We start from the raw sequence: 28,000 nt of genomic DNA, 5'->3' as shown, positions 1-28,000 counted from the left end.
CAGTACAATGAGGACAGTTCCAGAAACACTATCGCACAATGTATTCCTAGTCATTGCTACTAACACAGTTCTAATGAAGAGTCTCTATAAACAGATGAAAACAGGAGCACTGTTGCTATGGGAGCACCTTAAAATGCTTTGTTGGAACAGCTGCAAGTTGGGTAATTTATAGCTTGCAAATAATATGAAAACTGGTACATACGACACATTTTTCCAGGTATCACATGAATTTAAAGTTGTTGAGATTAACTGCATGTCTCCTGCTGCATCACTATTCCTTTCATGGTCTAATAGGAAAGATGCTGTTTGAGTCCCCTTCTCCAATGTTATATGTAAGGTGTATGTCTCATTGTTATGAAGTTACAGTGGATGATTGTATAAACTTGACAATAAGTGCTATGAAAAAATTATATTCCTCACCTTTAAGTGAACTCATTTCATTTTTGGATTTAGATGTCAAAGAAAACAAAGTTACATGCAAAGTGGAAGAGTTTTATAGTTTTATTTTCTTGCAATAGTAAACAGTCATAGTCCTCCAGACAGGTATTTTATTTTCTTACAATAGTGAATGGCCGTAGTCCCACAGACCTCCAGTCAAAAGGATGGACATACAATAACAGAATAAGGGTATATTGTCACATTTGTGCACCCAATCTGTCTGTTGTATTACTTTACACTGCAAAGACATTCAGCAGTGACATACAACAATAAAGACGAATGGTCGTAACTATTTTGAGATCATACCTGTATACAGTTATGACCTACGGGTCAACCACAGGTATTTTAGTAACAATTTTTCAATGAATACGCATGGATTTTATATACCAATTACCTGTAGTGATGAATGTGAATGGTATGTGTAAGTAGCTTTATTATTTTGTTCTTTACAAATAAATAGAGTGAGTTCGGATGTTATTCTTTGCACCTAAGATTCGTAGCAGATATGTAAACAATTAAGTACAAAATCATGCTTTGGTTGTAGGATGTGAGGTCCGCCAGTATGCAAAACTGCAAATCCAAATGAAGAAAATCGAGCTGAGATTCAACTGTCTACACAACCCACCCCTCCCCCTCCCTGGACTTTGAAGTTCATCCCATTGACATTTGTTTGTTACTGAGTCACCTTTAAGGGCAGGTAAGAGATACTAATGCCAAATGCTTTTCATTATTATCTATATTTAATACTACGACTAAAGGCCTGTACCGTTTACCTGCGCAAAGTTATGATTTTTTTTTACATCACAAATTTAAAGCACAGTGTGCAAAAAATGTTTTCCGACATTTTTCATGAAAAATCTGAATGACGTATCGTAATTTTTATACATTATATCACCTTAAGTAGTGCCGACATACTAGATGCATACAACTGTAGGTCAACTCATTACTGAGTAACAGTTCTCTGAAAATCCGGTAATTGGTGTCCGACTAACGACTGAGTACACACATCTTTCAAACCGGAATTTATCAAAAATGGTTGGTTAGGATGATGCTATTTGACAGTTGAGACATGTAGGTATCCATGCACCAAATTGACGCAAATCTGAGATGGTCGCCTTTATCATCGCTGTAAGATTACACGGAATGACATACGTATATCGTCAAAACATAACATACCACCTGTGGTATGCAGACGTGCAGCTTTTCTTAATAAAATCGTGACATGAAATGACCTGTTCTGAGAGATGCGCAGTCAAATTTGCAGTGTATGTCATATCATATTGCGGGCCTACACAAATGTATCACTACATGCAATGCACCACAATAAAACGGAAGTAACTGTATAAAAATGTAGTTCACATTGGATTGAGAAGCAGGGACTCATTCCCATTTCTATTTCTACGTAATGTGTACTGAAATAATGCATTTTATTAATTTTTTTCGTTGATGGTATGTCTAAGCAAACGACACCAACCTTCTATAGAAGTTCAGGTGGTAGAGAAATCTGACAATTTATAGCGCACCTTATAGCGTTGTTTTGAACGGCAATTGCTGAATAAACAAAGCAATGAGAAGATAAATCGGAAACAATTTTTTGAACAGCTTGCCAAACGCCACAAAAACACTCGAGATTAGAGATTATAACGCAGAATCACATTGTTTTCACTCTAGATTTGAAATAGTTCATTATGTTATTCGGCAGGAGTTACATACATTCTGTCATAAACTCATGCAAGAACTCATGTAAGCTAAAACAATTGCAGTTCGAAATTCAGTTTTGACAGGGATTACTGGAAATAATTTAAAATCTTTGCCATGCACTTTCTTTGTGACCGAACAGTTTTGGATTATTTGTATGCGTCGCGAGAGTGAATTGTTTGGATATGACAATAAAGGTACTCAGTGCTGGTGGATTGTGTAGATATTGTTGTTTGTTTCTGGTGACAGTGAAAAAAAAATAGATTTTTTATGATGAATCCCTGAATTAAGGTGGCTCTGAGTGTTGTTCAGTTTTTTCTTTTACTGCGCGCAAGTGGACAGCTATGGATGAGTTTGTGAAAGAAGAATCCACAAACATATCGCTCTCGGAGCATGGAAATTACGATATTTGCCAAGAAATCAGGACTGGAAGAAAAGAAGGAGAAGACGGGAAAGAAGATGAAAGCAATATAAGTCTAGCGAAGGACTGTACATCATTAGGAAATAAGAAAGACCTAAATGGAACTGAAGAGAATAGGTCAGTATTAAGGGTAAACTCTGCTTCTGAAGCAAATCCAAGTGATATGGAAGGGCGTAATGGGATGAAATTTGTCGGGCAAGAAAACAAATCTGACTGCTTTAAAAAACCAGTTCTGGTAGTAGGTCCACGAAGGGGTAGAACTGTGGGGAAAGTGAAGAACTTTCATCCAAATGAATCTACAAAAGGCGCAAGTGCTTCTCCTGATGAGAATGAAGAGCAGCTCGATTGTGCACCAGACTTGAATGTTTCAGTCAAAGGGACGTCAGATTCCGAGAGCACGAAACTTCTATCATTAGCACCAGCCCAGAAGTTGAAAGAGAAGTCTGTACCACTCCCCTACAAAGAACCAACCTGGAGTGGTATACCGGAAGCAGATTATGGCTTTGAAGTTCTAAAAGATGGAAGGATTATAGAAAGAATTGAACTATCTTGCAAGCCATTCTATGTTATTGGCCGCTTGTCGACGTGTGACATACAAATGGCTCACCCAACAATATCGCGATATCATGCAATTGTACAGTATCGTAAGGATGGAGATGATCAGAACTCTGCCGGATTTTACGTGTATGATTTGGGTAGCACACACGGCACTTTTCTAAACAAGTACAAAATTAAACCAAATATTCACGTGAGGATTCAGGTAAGCCGAATGAAAACTGATTTTGTCTTATTTCACTATCAAAAGTTCTCCTACCTGTTATTGTGCAAAATTGTATATATGAGTCTAACAATTATGCCACTAACAGCAATTTCTTACATGTAAAAATGTAGTGCTGAAAGTATGATTTCGCAACAGACTCAGGATATCAGAGTGATACAGTTTTTTTCCCTCCTCCTGTCACTTGTTGTTTTATGGACTTTTTTTCAATTTTTTAAAAAAATCATTTCTTCACTGTAGTTTAAATTATTTCAGACAAAATATCTGGAGCTGTTTTCAGTGATTGAAAATTCATAAAGCATTTAATTAAAGTATGCTCCAATCAAAGTTTATTTTTTCTTGCAGCTATTCAACTGCTTTGAGAACAAATATTTCAGTCTAGTAATAAGAACTCAATGCATGATATTGTCAGAATGATAAGTTTATTGCTTAATGCATTAGTTCAATAGCAAGTGTGTGAAATATAGAACAATGACTTACATCTACATCTATATTCTGCAAATCACGATGAGGTGCATGGCAGAGGGTATGTCCCATTGTACCCGTTATTAGGATTTCTTCCTTTCCATTCACATATGTAGCACAGGAATAATGTTTGTTAGAATGCCTCTGTGAGTACACTAATTATTATAATCTTATCCTCATGGTCCCTGTGTGAGCAATACACAGGGGGTTGTATATCCCTAGAGCAATCATTTAAAGCCAGTTCTTGAAAATTGGTTAATAGACTTTCTCGGGATAGTTTACTTCTCTCTTCAAGAGTCTGCTATTTCATTTCTTTCATTATCTGTGTGACACTCTTCCATGGGTTAAACTGTGAACATTTGTGCTGCCCTTCTCTCTGTATACATTCAATATCCCCTGTTACTCCTATCTGGTACAGGTCCCATACACATGAGCAGTATCCTAGGAAGGGTCGCACGAGAGATTTGTAAGCAATGTCTTTTGTAGACTGACTGTGCTTCCTCAGTATTCTTCTAATAACCCAAATCTACCACCTGCTATACCAATGACTGAACCTATGTAATAATTTCATTTCGTATACCTGCATTTCATTTCCCTATGTATGCGTTGGCCGATTCCAGCAGTACCTCATTGACATTGTAGTCATAGGGTACTACGTATTTTTGTTTTGTGAAATGCAAAATTTTAAATTTCTGAACATTTAGAGTAAGTTGCCAATCTCTGCACCCTGTTGAAATCTTATCTGACTGAATATTTATACAGCTTCTCTCAGATAGCACTTCATTATAAATAACTGCATCATCTGCAAAAATCCTGATTTTATTAGGCTATTAATATTGTCTGCAAGGTCATTAATATACAATATGAACAACAAGAGTCGCAACACACTTCCCTGGGGCACACCCCAACCCACTTCTACATCTGATGATGACTCTCCATCCAAGATAACATGCTACCTCATCTTTACCAAAAAGTCCTTAATCCAGTCACAAATTTCACTTGATACCCCATATGTTTGTACTTTTGAGAATAAGTGTAATTGTGGTGCTGAGCCAAATGCTTTTCTGAAATCAAGAAACACTGCATTTGGGTCATTCCATGTCTATTCAACCAATTTGAGAAAATGTTCTTAAGTTCCCCTGAATTAGTTCCAGAATTATGACTTGTGAAAGAAGGTTGTGTGAACCGGAAATTGCAACCCGAGTCTGGCAATCTATCTTCAGACCCAACTTGAGGTATTAATAATTTTGGAACTATTCTGCACAGTCCAGTGAAATTTTTAGAACCCAAAAATCCACTAAGAGAACACACTCTATGAATCAAAACACCAACAACATATTTCTGAGGGAAAATAAAAAATTCCAAAATGTGATTAAAAAAATGTAATACGTTAAAAGGTACATATTGTAGGTGCCCACTATGCCAAATATAATTCACTCAAAAAGGATTTTTTTTTTTTTTTTTTTTTTTTGGTAAGCGTAATGTGGCTAAACACACACAGAACTCATCTTGCCCATATCAGTCACACAAACAGAGTTACATGCACACGGAAATACAAAAATTTGAAAAATTACCTAAAAACATGGATTTTCTAAGTGTGGTAGCGCAAAAGGGACAAGTGATATCCAAGCCAAATTTCAAACACTGCTGCATAAGAAGACCATAATATAATATGTGGCAAAATTTCAACTTGTTATTGCAAGGCATTTGTGTACAATAAAAGTTGACAGAGATGTATTTGGCTACGTTTCTTTTAATACGATTTAGCAAGTAATAGTGATGATGCAGACAGCTTGTTTCTGATAAATCTGCAGTAATGTTGGAAACCATTAGGCAACAGAAAGTTAAACAATGGTAGTTTTCAGGGACAGAATGAGTCATTGTTAGGCAGGAACAACAAAGGAAACAAGCAACAATTACAGGTTACTCATGTTTTTAAGGTTCTAGTTCAGACTGCTCAGTACTGTTGTGGAAAGACAGTATGGAGGCAGAAGAGTGTACTAGTGGTGCTTTTGTTCAAACAAGTTGCAGTATTGGTAGAGCACAAGCATCTGAATGCCATAAAACAACATATGGAACAAAATGTGGCATTCGCTTTGTACTGTACTGTACTGTACGATCTGGATGAATCGGGCCAAGATTTGTTGCTATGGAGATCTGGGATACACCCTGTGGGTGCAAGATGTTCAGGAAACTTTAGTGTTTTTATTATCATACGAAAGTGTTTCTGGATAAGTATTCTTTCCTACAAAGAAGTTGTTTTGATGCATTTCGGATTCATAAGAAGACAGAGAAATTGATATAAAATCAGTATTGAAAGTGAATCAGTGCATGGGACTTAACATGAAACCAGGCCAAACTTATGTTCCAGGCGTGTTACACTGCTAAAAAATGAAGAATATTCTGATAATTCACATGACAGTGACGAAGAGTATCGGCCACCTACAACCACAGCGGATGAGCAATTAAATACTTCAATGACAGCTCTTGGTTTGTATCTTATGAAGACACACAAAGTTGGGAAAAGAAACAGGCCCAGCTATGGTAGAAGAAAACTACAAGAAGCTCAAATGGAATTAAAACACAAAATACCTGACACACTAATGGTGGAAGAGGAAGAACTATCTGCTCCAAAGCAACAGAAATCATGTCAGAAATGCTCTGATTTGGACAAAATTGTGCATGATTTGAAAGAAAAATGTGCCATATCCACACGCCAGAAAAAAAAGTAGCTATTCCTCCCCTTCCACCTTCCAGCTGGTCTACTGACTACACTGCAAAGGAATTCAATGTTTCTACATATATGGTGAAGCAAGCTAGGAAAATAGAATCAACCCAAGGAGTGCTCCCTCAACTTCAGCAGGTTCAGGGTAAGCAATTGAGTTCAGAAATAAAGGTGCTTGTGTCGGAGTTTTATGAAAATAATGACAATAGCCGAATAATGCCTGGAAAAAAGGCTATGTAACAGTGAAAATGGGAAATGTACACGTACAGATACAAAAAAGATTGTTGCTATGCAACATATCAGAACAATATGTAGAATTCAAGGAAAAGTATCCCAATACCAAAGTAGGTTTATCATCTTTTTTCAGTCTTTGGCCAAAATGGGTTGTGCCTGTAAGTGCGAGGGGCACACACAATGTTTGTGTATGTGAGACCCATCAAAATGCTAAGATAACGTTTGCTGCTACAAAGGATTCTGGTCTGGATTACAAAGGTGCAGTGAAGCTGCTAGTGTGTGACATCGGTTCCTACCAGTGCATGATACACAGGTGTGAAAAGTATCCTGGTAAGGCAAATCTTGCAGAACATCTACTTCTACATCCATACTCTGCAAGCCACCTGACGGTGTGTGGCGGAGGGTACCTTGAGTACCTCTATCGGTTCTCCCCTCTATTCCAGTCTCGTATTGTTCGCGGAAAGAAGGATTGTCGGTATGCCTCTGTGTGTGCTCTAATCTCTCTGATTTTATCATCATGGTCTCTTCGTGAGATATACGTAGGAGGGAGCAATACACTGCTTGATTCCTCGGCGGAGGTATGTTCTCGAAACTTCAACAAAAGCCTATACTGAGCTACTGAGCGTCTCTCCTGCAGAGTCTTGCACTGGAGTTTATCTATCATCTCCGTAACGCTTTCGCGATTACTAGGTGATCCTGTAACGAGGCGCGCTGCTGTTGGATCTTCTCTATCTCTTCCATCAACCCCATCTAGCACGGATCCCACACCGCTGAGCAGCATTCAAGCAGTGGGCGAACAAGCGTACTGTAACCTACTTCCTTCGTTATCGGATTGCATTTCCTTAGGATTCTTCCAATGAATGTCAGTCTGGCATCTGCTTTACTGTCGTTCAACTTTATATGATCATTCCATTTTCTCTCTCTCTATTCATTTAGTCGGTTCCGACTCTTCGTGACCCCATGAATCAAATCACGCCACTTGCTCTTACTTTGTTCATTAAACGACTGTGGGGAACTGTATCGAACGCCTTGCGGAAGTCAAGAAACACGGCATCTACCTGGAAACCCGTGTCTATGGCCCTCTGAGTCTCGTGGACGAATAGCGCGAGCTGGGTTTCACACGATCGTCTTTTTTGAAACCCATGCTGATTCCTACAGAGTAGATTTCTAGTCTCCAGAAAAGTCATTATACTCGAACATAATACGTGTTCCAAAATTCTACAACTGATCGACGTCAGAGATATTGGTCTATAGTTCTGCACATCTGTTCAACATCCCTTCTTGAAAATGGGGATGACCTGTGCCCTTTTCCAATCCTTTGGAATGCTACGCTCTTCTAGAGACCTACGGTACACCGCTGCAAGAAGGGGGGCAAGTTCCTTCGCGTACTCTGTGTAAAATCGAACTGGTATCCCATCAGGTCCAGTGGCCTTTCTTCTTTTGAGCGATTTTAATTGTTTCTCTATCCCTCTGTCGTCAATTTCGATATCTACCATTTCGCCATCTGTGCGACAATCTAGAGAAGGAACTACGCAGTCTTCCTCTGTGAAACAGATTTGGAAAAAGACTTTAGTATTTCGGCCTTTAGTCTGTCATCCTCTGTTTCAGTACCATTTTGGTCACAGAGTGTCTGGACATTTTGTTTTGATCCACCTACCGCTTTGACATAAGACCAAAATTTCTTAGGATTTTCTGCCAAGTCAGTACATAGAACTTTACTTTCGAATTCATTGAACGCCTCTTGCATGGCCCTCCTCACATTACATTTCGCTTCGCATAATTTTTGTCTGTCTGCAAGGCATTGGCTATTGTTTATGTTTGCTGTGAAGTTCCCTTTGCTTCCGCAGCAGTTTTCTAACTCGTTGTTGTACACGGTGGCTCTTTTCCATCTCTTACGGTCTTGCTTGGCACATACTCATCTACCACATATTGTACGATGGTTTGTCCACTGATCCTCAACACTTTCTGTACTTAAAACAAAACTTTTGTGTTGAGCCGTATGGTGAACTCCTTATGGATGACGATGAACTTGTTTCTTATAAACAATGGACACACATGATCGCACAAGTCTTGAAACAAAGCAAAGTACAGTGGAAGATTTTGTTGAAATGTGTTGTCAAAAAATAGACAAACAGACCATACACAGCTTCACAGCAACAGCACAATCGGCTATCTCCAGTTTTGTAAGGATAATTTGAAACAAGATGAAATTATAGTAATACTAGACTTTTCTGAAAATTATGCATTTATAGTTCAAGATGCCATCCAAGGATATCATTGAGACAGCAGTCAAGCAATTCCCCAGCCATTTGCGATTTACTATAGAGGTGAATCAGGTGATGTGTCTATCATGAACCTGTGCGGTTTTAGTGATTGTTTATTCATGATGCCATTGCAGTTCATGCCCACATTCGCACTGTCATGGCATATGTGAAGAACAAGCTGCCTCACGTACATTTTGCGAAATACTTCAGTGATGTAGCAGCTAGTCAGTACAAAAACTGTAAAAATCTCAAAAATTTATGCACTCATTACCACGATTTTCAGATTCATGCAGAATGGAATTTTTTCACAAGTCGTGGTAAAAATGTATGTGATGGTATCGGTGCTACCATTAAGTGCACGTCATCACGAGCTAGTCTGCAGCACCCTACAGAATGTCACATTCTAACACCTCTTCAATTATTTACCTGGTACAGAAAAATATCTCTGGCATACAATCATTCTACGTTTCGAAAGATGAGGTGAAATCAGTCGAAGAGTTGCTAAAAAGCAGACTAGAACACGTCAAAACTGTTGCAGGCACGAGGAGCCATCATCACTTCTCTCCAGCGGACTCTGACAATGTGCAGGTGAGCAGACTGTCCGGTTATAACTAAAGGTTCATGCACAACATGTGTGTTCACAGTGTGTCTGACTCAGGATTCAGAAGCAAAAGCTGCAACATACAACCAGGTTGCTGTGTTATTGCTGTTTATGATGACAAATGGTACTTAGGATGTGTTGCAGAGTGCTGTGAAGCAGGTGAACTTCATGGCACCAGCAGGACCAGCAAGATCATTTCATTGGCCACATTTGGCAGACAGGTGTTGGATTCCTTTAGACACATTCTTATGACTGTTCCTGTTCCTACCACAGTGTCAGGAAGACAGTACAATTTGCCACTCAATGTACAGAGTACAGTAGCTAAAGCGTGGGAGAATTTCTGTTCGAAGCACGATCGACTGGTTTTTAGCAGTTAAGGTGCAGTAAACATCAATGATAGGTTGTGTTAATTTGTCTATATGTTGTTGCTTAGTGGTTAAACAGTTGTGGGAGAGGAGAAGAAGAGGCAGAACAGTTTACAATATGTTTTTACAAAATTATGTTGTGGAACAATGGCCACATCACCAAATACATCTGTCAACTTGCATTGTACACAAATGTCTTGCAATAACATTCTTAAATTTTGAGATAGGCCTATATAGCATTATGGTCTACTTATGCAGTGTGTGAAATTTGGCTTGGATACCACTTGTCCCTTTTGTGCTACCACACTTTGAAAATCCATGTTTTTCAGGTAATTTTTCAAATTTTTGTATTTTTGTGTGCATGTAACTCAGTTTTTGTGAATGATATGGGCATGATGAGTTCTGTGTGTGTTTAGGCCACATTAAGCTTACCACAAAAAAAATTATACCCTTTTTGAGTGAATTACATTTGGCGTAGAGGGCACCTACAATATGTACCTTTGAACGTATTACATTTTTTTAATCACAGTTTGGAATTTTTTATTTTCCCTCAGAAATATGTTGTTGGTGTTTTGATTCATGGAGTGTGTTCTCTAAATGAATGTTACTGGGTTGTAAAAATGTCACTGGACTGTGTGGAATAGTTCCAAAGTTATTAAGACCTGAAGTTGGGTCTGAAGATAGATTGCCAGATGCGGGTTGAAATTTCCTTCTTTCACAAGTCATGATTCTGGAAGTAATTGGCAGGGGAAACTAATACTTTGTACACGAGTGTTCCAACGTGGTAGATTTAGTGTACTGAATTTCAGTCAAATCTGAGACTATGAGCTGCAGCCCGTGGTTGAACTGACATGGAATGACCCATTTAAGTAGTTGCCTTGATCCAAAGTGTGAGTTGGGTAGCACTTGATTGATGTTGGCATTGAGGAGGTCACTCTGCTCAAGATGCCTCATTATGTTTGAGGTCAGAATATGTTCTAAGATTCTGCAACAAATCAGTGGCAAGGATATTAAATAATAGTTTTGTGGATCACTTGTACTACCCTTTTTGTAGATGGGTGTGACCTTTGCTTTTTTCCAAGAACTGGCACAATTTTTTGTTTGAGGGACCTGTGATAATTATAGTTAGAAGAGGGGCTAACTTGGCCACAAATTCATTCCATCAGGCCCTGGAGCTTTGTTCAGTATTAACAATTTCAGCTGTTTCTCAACACCACTGACACTAATATTTATATTATATTTGTCTTTTCAGTGGTACGAGTATTAAATTGGCTCATTCGCTAGGGACTGGACAAAAGCTTTTGTTCCATTAACAGCCTTTACATACGACCAGAATTTCTTTGTATTTTGTGAAATGTCATTTCATAATATTCTCCTACGCTAGTCATTGAAAGTGTCGTGCGTTGCTCTCTTGACAGCCAAATGTGTTCCATTCAGTATCTTTGTATCTATATCTCTTTGCTTTGTTTTACACCTGTTATGTAGTAGACTGTTTCCTTGGAAGTTTCTTTATAATGACTGTATACCGTGGAAGTTCCCTCCCATTATGAACTGTTCCACTGGGTACATATCTATCCAGTGCATGGTCACTACTCTTTTAAACTTGAGCTAGAATTCTCCTACATGCTTCTAACCTGTGCTGAAAGTTTCAAGTTCCTCATTGAGATATGACATTACTGATTTTTAATCTAGTTTACTGAACGTATATATCTTTCTGCTTGTCTCAGTTGTCCTTTGTGCCATGGTAATCATTGTTGCCACAACCACATCGTGCTCAGTGATACCAGTTTCAATGTGGACATCCTCAAGAGGTCAGGCCTATTTGTTGCCATTAGATCAAATATATCTCCATCATGAGTAGGGTTCCTGGTAATTTTCAGAGAAGACGTTTAGTAAAGTTTCTCAGGATGTCTTATCACGTCCGCCACTGACAAAAATGTAATTTTCTCAGTTAATTGTTGGACGGTTAAAGTTTCCACCGATGCTTACAATATGATTGGCGAACTTGGATACAAGTGAACTGAGGTTTTCTCTGAAGTTTTCAATTACATCAGGAGATGAGTCTAGTGGGCGATAGAAGGATTCAGTTATCATTTTATATCCACCCCTGATACTGAGTCTTGCCCGAGCAATCTCGCATGCAGCTTCAATTTCTGTCTCGATGAGTTTGAGGTTTTTGTTTACTGTGAAAATACAACACTCCTATTTTTCATTTACCTATCCTTGCGATATACACGTAAATTTTCCCCAAAAATCCCACTGATATGGATTTCACATTTCAGTCACCTTTTCTGTACCAAGTATTATTTAGCTTCACTGGTTTCCACGAGCAGTACAAACTCTGGCACTTTGTTGCAAATGCTTCAGTAGTTTACCATTAGGATTTTAATACTCTTGCCTGTGGGAGGCATTTCTTTCGATCTCACACTAATACTTGGGGGTTTCCTGCAGCTATCATTACCTGGATCGGATAGAGTGTCACCCAACATAAAAGACCCTTGTGTGTGCCCCACACATAGTCAGCTACCTGAGTAGCAGCCTATGATGTTTAGTGCACACCTGACCTATTTAGGGGGCCCTACAGTTCTCAATCCTGTGGCACAAGTGCAGGAAGTCACAGCCTAGCTCGTCGAATTTTCGAAATCTCTGGTTCAGTCTTTCCACTCGACTCAGAACCGAAGGGTCACGATCAGTTGGGGGGACAATGCTGCAAATTGTGAACTTCATTGAAACCCCACGTACAAGGCTGGCCTTCTCAACCTTCTCTGCGAGTCACTGGAATGGCCCAAGAATCCTTTCAGAGCCCAGATGACAGGCATCATTTTTTTTCCTAACATGTGCCACAATCTGCAGTTGGTTGCACCCTGCTCCCTCAGTGGCTGCTGGAATAGCCTCTTCAACATGTTGAATTAGACCCCCAGGCATATACGCTAAGTACACCCTTCTTTCCTGTCCGTTGCTGCCATTTACCTAAGGGGTACCATCATTCACCGTGCATGTGGACTGCCAATGGTTAATAGACTCCTACTCTTTTGTGTTTGCCACCTCCTGACACTGGACAAAACAGGTTTCCCCACAACATGTAAAGCGAGTCCCAGTGAGTGCCACCAGGTCACTTTCAGTTTTAGTTCCAGTCAAAAACAGTACTTCAAACTCGTTGGTTACAGGGATCAGTACAACACCCTGAGTCCTCCCCAGTCCCCATCCTTCCCATGCAGAACACCGAGATGTACAATTGACATGCCACTCGCAGTCAAGTGGATGGGTAATATCAGATCCTGTACTTTCTGCAGAGGAGACAGGATCCAAAGGAGAGGATAGTACTTGAGTTATCTCTGATACAGGTATCACAAATACATGACGCCCCAGGGGGCTCGCCAGTCTTTGGTCGGTTTGTGCTTGGCTACCACAGGGCCCCAGCCTTCACATCAGTTTTCCCCTTCCGTGCTGCATGTCTATCCTCTTGCTATTCTTTTTCCCATCCCTTGGGGAACATGTCTGCTGTATGCTTGGGAATCTTCTGCCTTCTGTCGCTGACGTGCGAACAGTCTCACCTCTGTTTTTCGCTCCCTCTTCCTTTCTTTGTTTCCATTCTCCTCTTGTTCCTCCGCTTCAGTGTTTCAGGATCGTCTTTTTTCTTCCTACTCCCTGTGCGTTCCTGAGGGCCGGACCACCCGTCTGACGCATAACAGGTGTAACATGTAATTCCCAGCCCTGGGTCGACAGGTAAGGTTCGCGCGTACCCCCCTGTTACAGGCCAGGCACAGGGAGGCGTGATTGCCTGAGCTGTAATCTTCCCAAATTGCCGATTGGTCCCTCCATCAGGTGTTCGGGAGGTGTGACCTGGGGTGTGAGCAATTACCTAAGGCGGGGTGCGCCCCCATGTGAAGGTGGCCCCCAGTTGGAAGGGGCGCACCATCAGAGATGCTAGCAATTGTGGGGGATTTCCTCGCAATGAGTCAATCATCTTCCCACTCAACTTCTACCAAACGTAAACACAATGAGGCTAATGATTCAAAGACCCTTCCCACTGCACGCGGTTCCTCGTGGTCTCATGTACTGAAGACGGTTAGTCCTTCGCCACGGTAAATCCGTTTATTATCCAGAAAGGCTAGATGTAATTGTTGGCTCTGTGAAATCCTGCTCTTGTTTACGGAATGGCACTTTGCTTTTGGAGACCACTTCTGATTCTCAAGTGCATCAACTGCTCGCTTCCTCGCTTCTCCACAGTTAACCTGATCGTATTGACGCCCACAGAACTTTGAATTCTTCTTGTGGTGTCATTTACACCAGGCTGCTCGACGGTCTAACCGAGGCCGCAGTAGAATCTTACCTCTCTGATCAGGGTGTCATTTCCGTTCATCGTATAATGAAAAAGGTAGATTCCTCCTTAGTGCCCACCCGCACTCTCTTTCTCACCTTTGTTAGGGTGGTGCTTCCGTCCAAGCTCAAAGCAGGCTTATCACTGTGTGGCCATACATTCTAAACCCGATGCACTGCTACCAGTGTCATCATTTCAACCACACGAGCATGCCTTGTCGACACCCAGCCAAATGTGTCGCCTGTAGTAGGGATATGTATGAGGGTAATTGTCCACCTCCTTCTCCCCACTGTATCAACTGCAATGGTGGCCATGCTGCCTCCTCTTGGCAGTGTCTTGTGTATCTTGATGAGCGGGCTGTTTCAAGAGATCCGTATAAAGGAAAAGGTGCCTTATCCAGTTACACACAAGTTACTGGCTAGTCGCAAACCCTGTGTTCTCCCGTACGGTACCTATAGTTCTGTTCTCGCTCCATGAAGGACACGGCTTCATAGACACGCGGCCTCCAATTCAGCTCTGAGGTCGTGAAATCGTCCAGTGTCAACGTCGCATCAACCTCCCCCTGTCCGACAGTGCAACAAGCCTCGAGGGGTGAAACCACGAGCTACACAACTGGTAGAACAGAAAGGACAGGAGGAGTACTCCCGTGAAGACCACCTCCATCCCTGCAGCCAAACAACACCCGAGTCTTCATGTACCCGGAAAGACTCAAAGAAGTCCTCCAAAGGCAAACATTCTTCTCCTCTGTCACATTGAAGATCCTCTTCTTTGGTGTTGGCCCGTGATACCTTAGTCTGGCCTGCCTCCGTGTCGCCGGTGCACACTAGCAACCATTTTTCGTCATTGGACTGCACAGACCGAACGTACGAGCAAGCTGATGCTTCTGTGGACCCCGTGGAACAGGATCCTCCTGCTTCTGTGCCCTGTAGTAGCGCCTCTTCCCCAGCTGTCACTCGGCAGCCGCCGAAGTGACACCCCCACGTCTCTTCGTCATGACTCCTCCAATGGAACATTCGCTGCCTTCGGTCCCACAGAGAGGATTTATGGCTGCTTTTAGCATCACAGTGTCCCCTGGTACTCCGCCTTCAGCAAACGAAATTGCGCCGTCACGACCGCTTTGAGCTTTCACATTTCTTACTGATTCGTTTTGACCCTCCCCCTGAGGTCGGCACACCCTCTCATGGGGATGTCATACTGCTCATATGGGATGATATTCGTAGTCAACCCATCTTGCTGACTACCAATCTTCAAGCTGTGGCAGTTCGCCTTTTCCTTCCCCACCTGACTTTTCTCTCTGTACTATATATGTCCCAACATCATTTGCTGTCACCAGGGCAGACTTACTTCATCTTATTGGGCAGCTACCTTCCCCATTTTTGCTACTCGGTGACTTTAATGCACATCATGCATTTTGGGGTTCTCCCAGGATCTATCAGAAAGGTGCCCTCTTGGCTGACCTTCTTAACCAATTTAACTTCTTCTGCCTTAACACTGGAGCACCCTCTTTCCTATCCTACTCCTCGTACCCCTATTCCCATTTGGACCTATCCTTCTGCACTGCCCAGCTTGCCCATCGTCTTGCGTGGTGCGTTTTTTCTGACACCTACTCGAGCGACCATTTCCCATGTGCTCTCCATTTGCTGACCCCTACTCCATCTGCGTACACGTGTAAATGGCAGCTTCCTAGGGCTGACTGGCAGCTTCGCTCCTCCCTGGTGTCCTTCGAAGAACGAGATTTCCCCAGTTGTGATGACCAGGCCGAATATATCACAAACGTTATCCTTACTGCTGCAGAATGTTCCATCCCCCGCACTTCCTCTTTACCACATTGTATCCCAGTCCCTTGGTGGACTGAGGCATGCCACGATGCAATTCGCACACGTAGACATGCTCTCCACATTTTTAACCGCCACCCTACTCTGGCAAACTGCATTCATTACAAATAGATGCGTGCAAAGTGTCATCGCGTTCTTCGAGATAGCGAAAGAGCTAGCTGGATTTCATTCACTGTTTCTTTTAACAGTTCCACACCTACCTCTGTCACGTGGGCCAACCTCCGACAGCTCTCTGGAACCGAGATCCGTGCCCCAATTTCTTGCCTGACAGTCGCTGATTATGTCATCATGGACCCTATTGCTGTCTCCAACATCTGGGGCTGCCATTTTGCTGACATTTCGAGCTCTTCCCACTATCACCCTGTGTTCCTCCATCGGAAATGAGTGGAGGAGGCTTGGGCGATACCCTTCTCTTCTCCGAATCGTGAGTGCTACAATGCCGCCTTTAGTATTAGGGAGCTAGATCGTGCCCTCAGTTCATCCCGATCCTCCATCCCAGGGCCAGACGCCATCCACATTCAGATGTTGCAGTACCTTTCTCTTGCGGGCGAGCACTTTCTGCTTAACACGTACAACCGCATCTGGGCAGAGGGCGCATTTCCTGGACGCTGGCGTGAAGCCACCATCGTACCCATACCTAAGCCTGGTAAGGACAGAAACCTTCCTTTTACCCCCCTCGGGCGTTAGAATAGGCCCGCGGTATTCCTGCCTGTCGTAAGAGGCGACTAAAAGGAGTCTCAAACGTTTCGGCCTTAATGTGATGGTCCCCATTAGGGTTTGACCTCCATTTTTCCAAATTCAACAGAAGTACGAGCCTTTTGGGGAAGGACACCTTACGTGGTGCACCATCAGTCCTCTGTGCCCTAAGGCCTTGGCACTCTTTATCGTCTTGGCGTCGTAACTGCACCCTCAATCCCTCATTTTGGGCATACACACCTGATGGATTGTGTAAGTAACGCCCTTAGTGCGTCACCATCTGCACCCACGATCACTATGGACTACCCATGGCACCCAAAATCCAGCACGGTAGCCAGCCCGTTGTGGTGGGGTCGTCAAGTACCCTCTAGGTTGTAGCCCCCTGACAACACAGGGATCGTACTGCCGATGCCTGAGCTGACACCTCCCCACGTAAGCCGAGGAGTAGATGCCCGTCTCTCTGGGGCATCGGGACTCCCGGCAACGGCCATCCTGCCAGGTGGCCTTTGCTGTGGCTGGGTGGCGCCCGTGGGGAGAGCCCCTGGTCGGAGTGGGTGGCATCGGGGCGGATGCCTCGCAATGAAGCGGGTGAAATCTCAATCTGGTGGTCGCCCGACCACCAATGTCTCTAAGCGTGGTAAGGTGGAATTTAACGCTGTGACATATAACCCGAAATCGTTCCCTTCCCTAGCCACACCATGGGAGGAACGTCGGGCTGCAGACAGACAGGAGCCGTATTCGCCACGATACCTTGTGTGCAGCAGAACTGATGGGGATTCGTTTTTGGGGACTAAGCCTCTTTTCTTTGTGCACAATCTCGAAGATAAGTTTGGGGAAGTGGCGTCTCTTTCCAAAAAGAGGAGCGGGGCCATTCTGATACAAGCAGCTTCCTCTGCACAGTCCCAGGCATTACTCGCCTGTGAGAAGCTCGGTGACATCCCCGTTACTGTCACTCCCCATTAGTCCTTAAATTTGGTCCAGGGGATTATCTTTCATAAAGATCTGCTGCTACAGTCTGATGACGAGCTACGGGAGAACCTGGCACGATGAGGTGTACACTTTATCTGTCGTGTCTTTAGGGGGCCCAAGGATAATAGGGTCGCTACCGGTGCCTTCATCCTGGCCTTTGAGGGCGACTGCTTGCCTGAGAAAATCAAGGTCATGATCTACCGTTGCGATGTCAAGCCCTATGTCCCGCCCCCTATGCAATGCTTCCAGTGCTGGAAATTCTGACACATGTCCTCCAGGTGCACTGCCAGCCCCACGGGTCGTGATTGTGGACGACCTCCGCATCCTAATGCTCCATGTGCTCCGCCTCCCACCTGCGTTAACTGTGGGGAGCATCATTCTCCCTGCTCACCGGACTGTGCAGTCTATCAACGAGAGCGGAAGGTACAAAAAATTAAGACCTTGGACCGTTTAACTTACCAAGAGGCAAAGAAGAAGCTAGAATGACTCAACCCCACACCTATGTTGAGGAGTTATGCTACCGTCACACTGCCGCCACCAGCTCCTGCAAAGACTCCCTTCTCCGTTGGCCCACAGAGAAATCAAGTAACGTCTGCCCCACCACTGGGACAGACCACTCTCTCTTCCACTACTCCCAAAACACCCAGTTTGGGAGCAGTGCGCCCCCAGCAACCAGGGACGTCAGTCCCCACCTCTCAGCCGGAGCGGCGACAGCCCTCTCCGGCTCCTCAGCCGGGGAAGCGACAGCTCCCTCCGGCTGCTCAGCCGGAGACGCACCAGCCTCCTCCGGCCTCACTTATTCGGAAGGGATCCCTTGGGGGAGTCCCTTCCAAGGACTTCCCCAGTGTCTCACAAGACACTAGCCAGTGGCTGAAGAAGCCACCAGCTGCAGGTCGAAGGGCTTCACGCTCTTCCTCTGTTCCTGATAATGCGTCAGGAAAGCCCTCCCAGCATGCCAACCCTCCTCCCAAAGACAAGAGAGAGAAGAGGAAGCTCTCCAAGAAGGATAAGGACCCAGTGGTTCCCGCACCACCGCTTCTTGTCAGCTCAGCCTCTGAGGATGAGGTCGAGCTCTTTACGTCCCCTGATGACCTCGATCTCGCTGTCTCCTCAGAAACGATGGCCGTAGCGACGTCCGTTACTCAGTCGGTGGCAGCATGTGACCCTGCGAAGTAATTTGCCTTTTCAGTGCCTGAATGCCCCTACAGGACACGCTTTGTACAATCCTCCAGTGGAATTGTGGCGGTTATTTTAGCCATCTACCTGAGCTACGACAGCTTCTAAGCATGACACCTGCTTTATGCATTGCCCTCCAGGAAACCTGGTTCCCGGCAATGTGGACCCCTGTCCTCCGTGGATACAGGGGTTATTACTGCAACCGTAGCACATACAATAGTGTGTCAGGTGGAGCCTGTGTGTATGTCTTTACCTCAGTATATAGTGCTCCTGTGCCCCTTCAAACATCATTGGAAGCTGTGGCTGTCCGCGTAAAGACTACCCAGGCCTTAACCGTCTGCAGTGTCTTATCTCCCTCCAGGTGGTACAGTCTCCCTGACCGAATTGGCTGCACTTGTCACCCAACTTCCCACGCCTTTTCTTCTCCTTGGGGATTTTAACGCCCACAATCTCCTGTGGGGTGGAACGAAGGTTACTGGCCGAGGCAGAGAGGTCGAGAATCTCATCTACCAACTCGACCCCTGCCTCTTAAACACTGGCGCCTCCACACATCTCAGTGTGGCGCATGGCACGTTCTCGGCCATAGATCTGTCGTTGTGCAGCCCAGGGCTTGTACCATCTGCCCACTGGAGAGTCCATGACGATTTGTGTGGTAGTGATCATTTTCCCATCTTCCTTTCAGTACCCCAGCGTCGATCCCATGTACGCCTGCCTAGATGGGCATTTAGCGAGGCAAACTGGGAAACGTTCTCCTCTGCTGCCATTGTTGAATCTCTCCCCCACGGTACCATCGATGTGACGGTTGAGACACTGACTGCAGCGATTGTTTCCGCTGCGGAACTTATCATTCCTCGTTCGTTAGGGTGCCCCCAGCGAAAGTCAGTGCCGTGGTGGTCTCCGGAGGTCGCTGAAGCCATTAAAGAACGTCGGCGGGCTCTTCAGCGACATAAGCGGCACCCGTCTTTGGAGAACCTCATTTTCTTCAAACGTCTCCGTGCTCAGGCACGGCGGCTCATCAAGAGGCGGAAACAGGAGTGCTGGGAGAGATATGTTTCCACCTTTGGATTGCAGTACTCTACAGGTGTCCCAGGGTTTACCATTAACGGGGCGGTATCCACCGATGCCGATGCAATCGCCGAGCATTTCGCTCAGCACTATGTTTGGGCCTCTGTGTCGGGGAATTACCCGCCTGCGTTTCGCGCGCTCAAACGCTGGGAGGAAGGCAAATGGCTTTCTTTTGCTTTTCGCCACCCTGAGGCGTATAACGCCCCATTCAGTTTGTGGGAACTCCAAAGTGCCCTGGCACAGTGCCCCGATACAGCCTCTGGGCCAGATGGCGTCCACAATCAGATGCTCAAACACCTGTCCCCGGACTGTCAGTGATGTGTTCTTCCCATCTTCAACCGCATATGGGGCGATGGTGTCTTTCCGTCGCAGTGGCGAGAAAGTACCATCATTCCGGTAAGGACCCGCTTCATGTGGATAGCTTGACAAATACTCTGTGCAAGCTACTGGAACGTATGGTGAGTCGACGACTGTGTTGGCTGCTCGAGTCTCGGGGTCTTCTGGCACCGTGCCAGAGTGGCTTCCGTCAGGGCCGTTCCACCGCCGATACTTTGGTCTTCCTTGAGTCTGCAATCCGCACTGCTTTTTCCAGGCGCCAACACCTCGTCTCCGTCTTTTTCAACCTCTCCAGAGCATATGACACGACGTGGCGGCACCATATTCTCGCCACGTTGCACAGGTGGGGTCTCCGGGGCTCTCTCCCCATTTTTATTCAGAATTTTTTATCTGTTCAAACATTCCGCGTTTTAATTGGCACATCCCATAGTTCACTTCATATCCAGGAGAACGGCGTTCCACAGGGCTCTGTATTGAGCGTGCCCCTTTTCCTTGTGGCCATTAATGGCCTTGCAGCAGCTGTAGGGTCGTCTGTCTCACCCACGTTATATGCTGACGATTTCTGCATCTTTTTCAGCTCCTCCGCCATTAGTGTTGCAGAACGTAGGTTGCAGGGAGCCATACGCAAGGCGCAGGCGTGGGCCCTAGCCCATGGGTTTCAGTTTTCTCCTGCGAAGACTTGTGTTATGCACTTTTGTCGGCATCGAACTGTCCATACCCACCCTGAGCTTTATCTTCAGGATGCCATGCTCAGGGTTGTTGACACTTACCGTTTTCTGGGATTGCTGTTCGATGCCCGGCTTACTTGGCTTCCACATATTCGTCAGCTCAAGCATCAGTGCTGGCAGCATCTGAATGCCCTCCGCTGCCTCAGCAACACAACTTGGGGTGCAGATCGTAACACACTGCTGCAGCTCTACAAAGCCCTTGTGCTGTCCCGACTGGATTATGGGAGTGTGGTGTATGGCTCAGCGTCGCCCTCAGCGTTGCAACTGCTGGACCCCGTTCACCACTGTGGGGTTCGACAGGCGACAGGAGCATTCCGCACCAGTCCTGTTAATAGCCTACTTGCTGAGGCTGGGGTTCCTCCGCTCCACATTCGGCGTCTACAACTCTTAGCCAACTATGCCGCCCATGTTCGTTGTTCGCCTCGTCACCCTAACTACCGTCTCCTTTTCGCTAATGCGGCAGTCCATACCCCACACCGGCGGCCTCGATCGGGCCATACCATTGGGATCCGTGTTGGGTCACTCCTTAGTGACCTAGAGTCTTTGCCTCTTCCATCTGCTTTTCAGGTCCACCCACATACACCACCTTGGTGTATTCGTCGGCCGCAGCTTCGACTGGACCTCTCAGAATGGCAAAAGGATTCAGTTCCTCCTGCAGTCTTGCGCCGCCAATTTCTTGCTCTCCTCGACGCATCCCGCGACTCGGAGGCTATCTATACAGATGGCTCGATGGTTGATGGCCGTGTGGGGTACGCTTATGCTCATGCGGACTGTGTAGACCAGCGCTCCTTGCCGGACGGCTGCAGTGTTTACACCACAGAGCTAACAGCCATTTTTCGTGCCCTTGAGCATATTCGTACCAGCACTGGAGAGTCTTTTGTCATTTGCAGTGACTCTCTCAGTAGTCTGCAGGCTCTTGACCAGTGCTACCCACGCCATCCCATTGTTGTTGCCATCCAGGAGTCCGTTCATGCTCTTGAACAGCGTGGACGTTCAGTGGTGTTCATATGGACCCCGGGACACATTGGGATAGCGGGAAACGAACACGCCGACAAGTTAGCTAAAGAAGCCACCCGCAAACTGCCGTTGGAGATCGGCCTCCCGGCAACTGATCTCCGATCGGTGTTACGCCGTCGGGTCTTTGGGTTGTGGGCAGACGAATGGCGCACTCTGTCTGTACCCAACAAGCTGCGGCGTGTAAAGGAGACCACAACCCTGTGGGGTTCCTCCATGCGGGCCTCTCGCAGGGATTCTGTTATTCTCTGTAGGCTCCGCATTGGTCGCTCTTGGCTGACGCATGGTCATCTGCTGCGTCGAGAGGACCCCCCTCATTGTCGCTGTGGTGAAACCATGACGGTGGCCCATATATTGTTGGAATGTCCTCTTTTAACCGCCCTCAGGCAAACTTTTAATCTCCTGGGTGATTTATCATCTCTTTTAGGTGACGATGTCTCTATGGCAGATCGTGTTTTAAGTTTTATTCGAGCAAGTGGCTTTTATAGGTCCCTCCAATTTTATTGCGTCACCCTCTTTTGTGCTGTATCTTTTACTTAGTTTTGTGTTGTAATTCGACTCCACCTTAATCTTTTGGGCTGGAGGTTTTTACGTGTTGCAGAGTGGCTGGCTCATCCTATTATTTTCGTGATCAGCCAGCCACAGTCCTCTGCTGTGCAGTTTTAATTCCTTCTGCCTTTGTTCTCTATGTTGTTTTTGTTGCTGTGCTCCGTTTTCCGTGTTGTCTTACAATGGACCATGGGGCTTTTCTTCCCCCGGAATTTTTATTTTAGTGCTTCGCCTGACTGGTGGATAGTTTCACTGTGCTCTGTGTTTTTATGAAACAAGGGACCGATGACCTTTGTAGTTTGGTCCCTTTAATCTTTAAACCAACCAACCTTCCTTTTAGCTACCGCTCGAGCTCTCTTACCAGTTGCATTTGCAAGGTAATGGAATGTACGATTCTTGCCCAGCTGGTACGGTGGCTCGAGTCTCGACATTTACTAACGAATGCACAGTGTGGATTTTGAGCACGACGTTCTGCAGTTGACCATCTCGTTACTTTGTCCACCCCTGTCATAATGGTTTTCTGTGGAAATCCCAGACTGTGGCCATGTTTTTTGTTTTGGAGAAGGCCTACGACCATAAACGTCGTCCTCTTTGCTTTTGCCATTAACCCTATAATGGCCTGTCTCCCGCCGGGCATCTCCGGCTCTCTTTTTGTAGACAATTTTGCCGTCTATTGCAATTCTCCACGCACCTGTCTCACTGAGCGGTGTCTTCAGTGCTGTCTCGATCGTCTTTACTCGTGGAGCATTGACAATGGCTTTCGCTTTTCCCCTGACGAAACCGTCTGTATGAATTTCTGCCAGCGCAAATGGTTTCTCCCACCATCTCTGCATCTAGGACCTGTTGCCCTTCTGTTCGTTGAAACTACAATATTTCTGGGGCTTATTCCCGGTAGGAAACTCTCTTGGTCTCCCCGTGCATCTTACCTGGCAGCCCACTGTGCGTGGTCCCTCACTCTCCTCCGTGTCCTCAATGGTACTTTCTGGGGTGCCGATCGCACGACTCTCCTCCATATGTACCGGTCCCTTGTCCGTTCGAAACTCGACTATGGGTGCTTTGCTTATGCATCTGCACACCCATTCCTCTTACGCCGTCTCAATACTGCCCGCCATCGTGGCATCCGTTTGGCGACGAGCGCCTTTTACACCGGTCTGATTGAGAGTCTTTATGCTGAAGTTGCTGAACTACCACTGTCCTACCACCGTGATTTTCTCCTCAGAAGGCACGTGTGCCGTCTGTCTGCCATGCGTGGCCACCCGTCCTTTGGCTCCATCTTTAATGATTCCTTTGATCGTCAGTATGGGGCTCGTCGTCTTTTCTGTTACCCGCCGGAGTCCGCTTTCGCCACTTGCTACGGCGCTTCACACTACCTGCAACTTTCCCAGTGGGTGTGAACCCTTCACCACCTTGGCTTCGTGAAATGACCCGTGTTAACCTTGGCCTTCATTCACTTCCTAAGGACACAACTCCAGCCTCGGTCTATCTCCTACACTTTCATGACCTTCGCATGGAACTTCGTGATACTACCCTCGTATACACTGATGGCTCTCGGACTGAATGTGGGGTCGGGTGTGCCTTCATCATTGGCACCCGTGTCTTTCGATATCGGCTTCCGGCCCACTCCTCAGTATTTACAGCCGAGCTCTCACCTTGTATCGGGCCACAGAGTACATTCGGTGACACGGCCTTTCCAATTGTTTCCTCTGCGCAGACTCACTCGGTGCTTTCCGAAGTCTATGTGCGCTATACACTTCTCATCCCTTAGTGCTGCACATCCAGGAAAACTGTCACTTGATCACACTTCGTGAAGCCAGTGTCATGTTTCCGGGGGTCCCTGGTCATGTCGGTCTGCCAGGAAACAAGGCTGCTGCCGAGGCTGCAGTCCTCGTACCTGCCACCGGGAGGAGATTATTTTAACTCGGCTGCGTGTTGGGCTTTGCCTTTTTTAGCCATCGTCATTTGCTAAGTGGCACTACCTCACCACTTTGTGCCCATTACGCCCAAATTTTAACTGTCCGCCACTTCCTGCTAGATTGCCCTTTTTCTTAAACAATTTATGTTCCAGCTTGGGTTTGCCATCTGATTTATCATCCGTTTTAGCGAATGATGTGCAGGCTGTCGACCACATTTTACTTTTTATCCACCGAAGCAATATGATGAAGGCCATTTAAGTTTTAGTTTTGGATCTCCATTTCTGTATGGTGTTTTTTTAGCCCTTTTTCCACATGCCTGTTTTTGGCTGTCCCCTATTCTGTCAATTGGGACTGACGTATAAGTCGTTTAAGTCGATCGTTTGACAGCAGTCAGGGCGATTACCAGCTGCTTACGAACATTGACCAACTTGTCCCCTGTTTGAAAACAGTATTCACAGTGGGGCTGCATGTTGGCTGGAGCAATGCATTACAAGGCAGTGAATAAATTAAACATTAAATTAAACTTAAGTAATCAAACTTCCTGCCAGATTAAAACTGTGTGCCCGACCGAGACTCGAACTCGGGACCTTTGCCTTTCGCGGTAGAGCACTTGCCCGCGAAAGGCAAAGGTCCCGAGTTTGAGTCTCGGTCGGGCACACAGTTTTAATCTGCCAGGAAGTTTCGTATCAGCGCACACTCCGCTGCAGAGTGAAAAATATCTCATTAAGTAATAAACTTTGTGATTTGTGTTGTAAATGAAATATGTATATTGCTGTTATAAATTTTTTCATTTCCTCTGAGCTATATGATCATGATTTTCTACAGTTGATAGTCATTTAAGACTTATTTCCCTTCCTTCCTGTGATTGCTGTAATTTTAAAATATGAAATTTACTGTAACCTGCATTTTTGTAATATATCTATATTTACGTGATTACTCTGCTATCCACAATTAAGTGCCTGGCAGAGGGTTCAATGAACCACCTTCAAGCTCTTTCTACTGTTCCACTCTCGAACGGCACGTGGGAAAAACAAGCATTTAAATTTTTCTGTGCGAGCTCTGATTTCTCTTATTTTATTGTGATGATCATTTCTCCCTATGTAGGTGGGTGCCAACAGAATGTTTTCGCAATCGGAGGAGAAAACTGGTGAACGCAAATTTCATGAGAAAATCCCATCGCAACGAGAAACACCTTTGTTTTAATGATTGTCACTCCAATTCGTGTATCATGTCTGTGGCACTATCCCCTATTTCGCAATAATACAAAGCAGGCTGTCCTTGTACTGGTGCCCTGTGTACCATCTTTCAATTGCTCACACTGTTATTAATAATTTGCTGTCATTTCCTTTTGTGGTGGTGTTATAGCATTCTGCAGGCAACATTCTAAGAGGAAATGCTTTCTTTACCTCTTATGTATTGGTAAAACGTGACTCTAGTTGAGCTTGAGTGTTACATCCTGGACCATTACTTCCCTCTGTTGTCACTTTCACTAATTAATTGAATGTTGTAAGACTTAATTTTACATGAGCTGAGGTAAACAGTCTTTTTTATTTTCGTATTTTCAAGCTGATAGTTATACTGTCCAGCACAGTTCCATGCATTTTACTATCTACACAAAGATTCCATGCCCTGTCCCTGGTTATCCCCAAGTTAATTAAACAATTAGCTGCCAAACTTGAATTTCTATGACTGTCAAAATTATAAAAAAAAAAAGCATTTTATGATATATGTGCAACATCAGATCATCGAACAACTTTAAAACATTACTGAAAAATGTTAGACCCAACAGCTACAAACGGTAGAAATAGTTTATTCAAAGTTGACATGTGTGCATACAACCTCAGAACACATACTGATGAAAGCAATATAGCTGAAATAAGCTTGTATAAAACAATAAGCAGCATGTTGCTTAAAATTGTTAAGGAATTCTTTCTTAAAATATTTGTGGTGGTACATAAAAATGCTGAAAATTATGTGGATAGAAGAGAGAATGAATCAAATTAAGGAGAAAAGAAATTTGTGGCTCAAAGTGAATAAAAGAAGGAATTGGTCAATTAAACACATTTTGAAGCATTAAAAAATCAAGTGTATGGTTAGAGGGGATAAAAATGTTACAGGGAGACCAGGGTTTGTCTGTAGGTAGCACATTAATATTGGTATAGACTACAGTAACTTTTCATATGGATATAGGCTACAGTAACTTTTCAGAGATGAAGCTTGCCGGAATAGACTAGGTGGATAGTTTTTGTACTGGTGACGACAGCAGCAGTCAAGGCCTTTGACATTTTTGTCCATAAAATACTACTGAACAAATTTGAACCTTTATCTGTGAGGGGAAGAATTACTGAGGTGAGCCAGATGCACTTGGAAAGTAGGGTATTAAAGATAGAAATAGCATACACTCCAGATGACATTTTTTGTGGAACAATTATTAGACATAAAACGTATTAACACAGGAATTCCTCTTACTTAGGGTCAGTTATATTCATATTACATATAAATAAGTTTTCAGATATGGAGGAAGAATCTCTTTTTTTTTATGTTACTAACATTATTAACTGATGAAAAGCCAGGACTAGTTCAGTTGGAAATTGAAACTCTCACAGATGTATTCAACTGGGCCATACACAATAAATGAACAGTGAACGTTAAGAAAACCAAATAGCATAAACTTCAGCTTAAAGAGGGGAATATATCTGTCATAGTAAACATAAATGATGATTCTGTAGACTGTGTAGCAAACACACAGTTTTCAGGGATAAATATTGTTCATCAATTGACACAGAAAATACTGTCAAAAGAAATGTCATCAATAGGGCTCGGATTTATATGCCCTGAAAAGTATGAATATATGTGTGCATCTATGCATTAAAAATCTGATAAATATGCTCTAAAAACTTTAAAATATGCATGATAAATAAAATTCATTATTTCAACTTTCTCACATCTTTTAATCCTCCTAAAGTAATCTGATTATACAATTATTCTTAAAACATTAATTAACAACGAATAGTTGTGACGACCACGGCGGACAGAGCCATCACACCGACATCATCTCAGACGCCGTCACAATCTGTTCCACCGCGCGACCGTGGCGCGGGGCGCGGACGGCGGAGGGAGCGCGCCGCGGGTGGAGGGTATTTAAATTGGCCGCCGCCATGACCGAACCCAGTGCCCTCTGAGCAGTCATAGCGTACGGATCTCCGTGCCGGCACGTTCACAGGAGCTCAGTCCGTCAGTTCACCTGATGATGGCGACATGTATGATCGCCGAAATATTGTGCCCGTTGGACACTATAGACCGGCAGCACACCCGTGGATATTTTGATTATTAATTAACAAAGTTAATATTTATTACTGTCTGTCTGTCTGTCTCTTTCTCTTAGTCTATTTTAGCATCAGTTGCTTTT

At 44.5% G+C, this 28,000-nt stretch overlaps 1 protein-coding gene across 2 annotated transcripts in view; it reads left to right on the top strand.

The window, feature by feature from the left end:
• The first annotated feature begins 2,296 nt into the window (after positions 1–2,296).
• The window catches only part of LOC126202922 (kanadaptin), a 236,982-nt gene continuing 211,278 nt past the window's right edge, over positions 2,297–28,000 (top strand). For both annotated transcript variants that reach the window (XM_049937018.1, XM_049937010.1), the window contains exon 1: positions 2,297–3,317. In XM_049937018.1, coding sequence (XP_049792975.1) covers positions 2,481–3,317 — 837 coding nt within the window. In that variant the 5' untranslated portion in view covers positions 2,297–2,480. The remainder of the gene's footprint in view (positions 3,318–28,000) is intronic.

This window comes from Schistocerca nitens, chromosome 1, assembly GCF_023898315.1.
Source record: "Schistocerca nitens isolate TAMUIC-IGC-003100 chromosome 1, iqSchNite1.1, whole genome shotgun sequence".
NCBI classification, from domain to species: domain Eukaryota; kingdom Metazoa; phylum Arthropoda; class Insecta; order Orthoptera; family Acrididae; genus Schistocerca; species Schistocerca nitens.
This window is presented reverse-complemented; position numbering and strand designations above follow the sequence as displayed.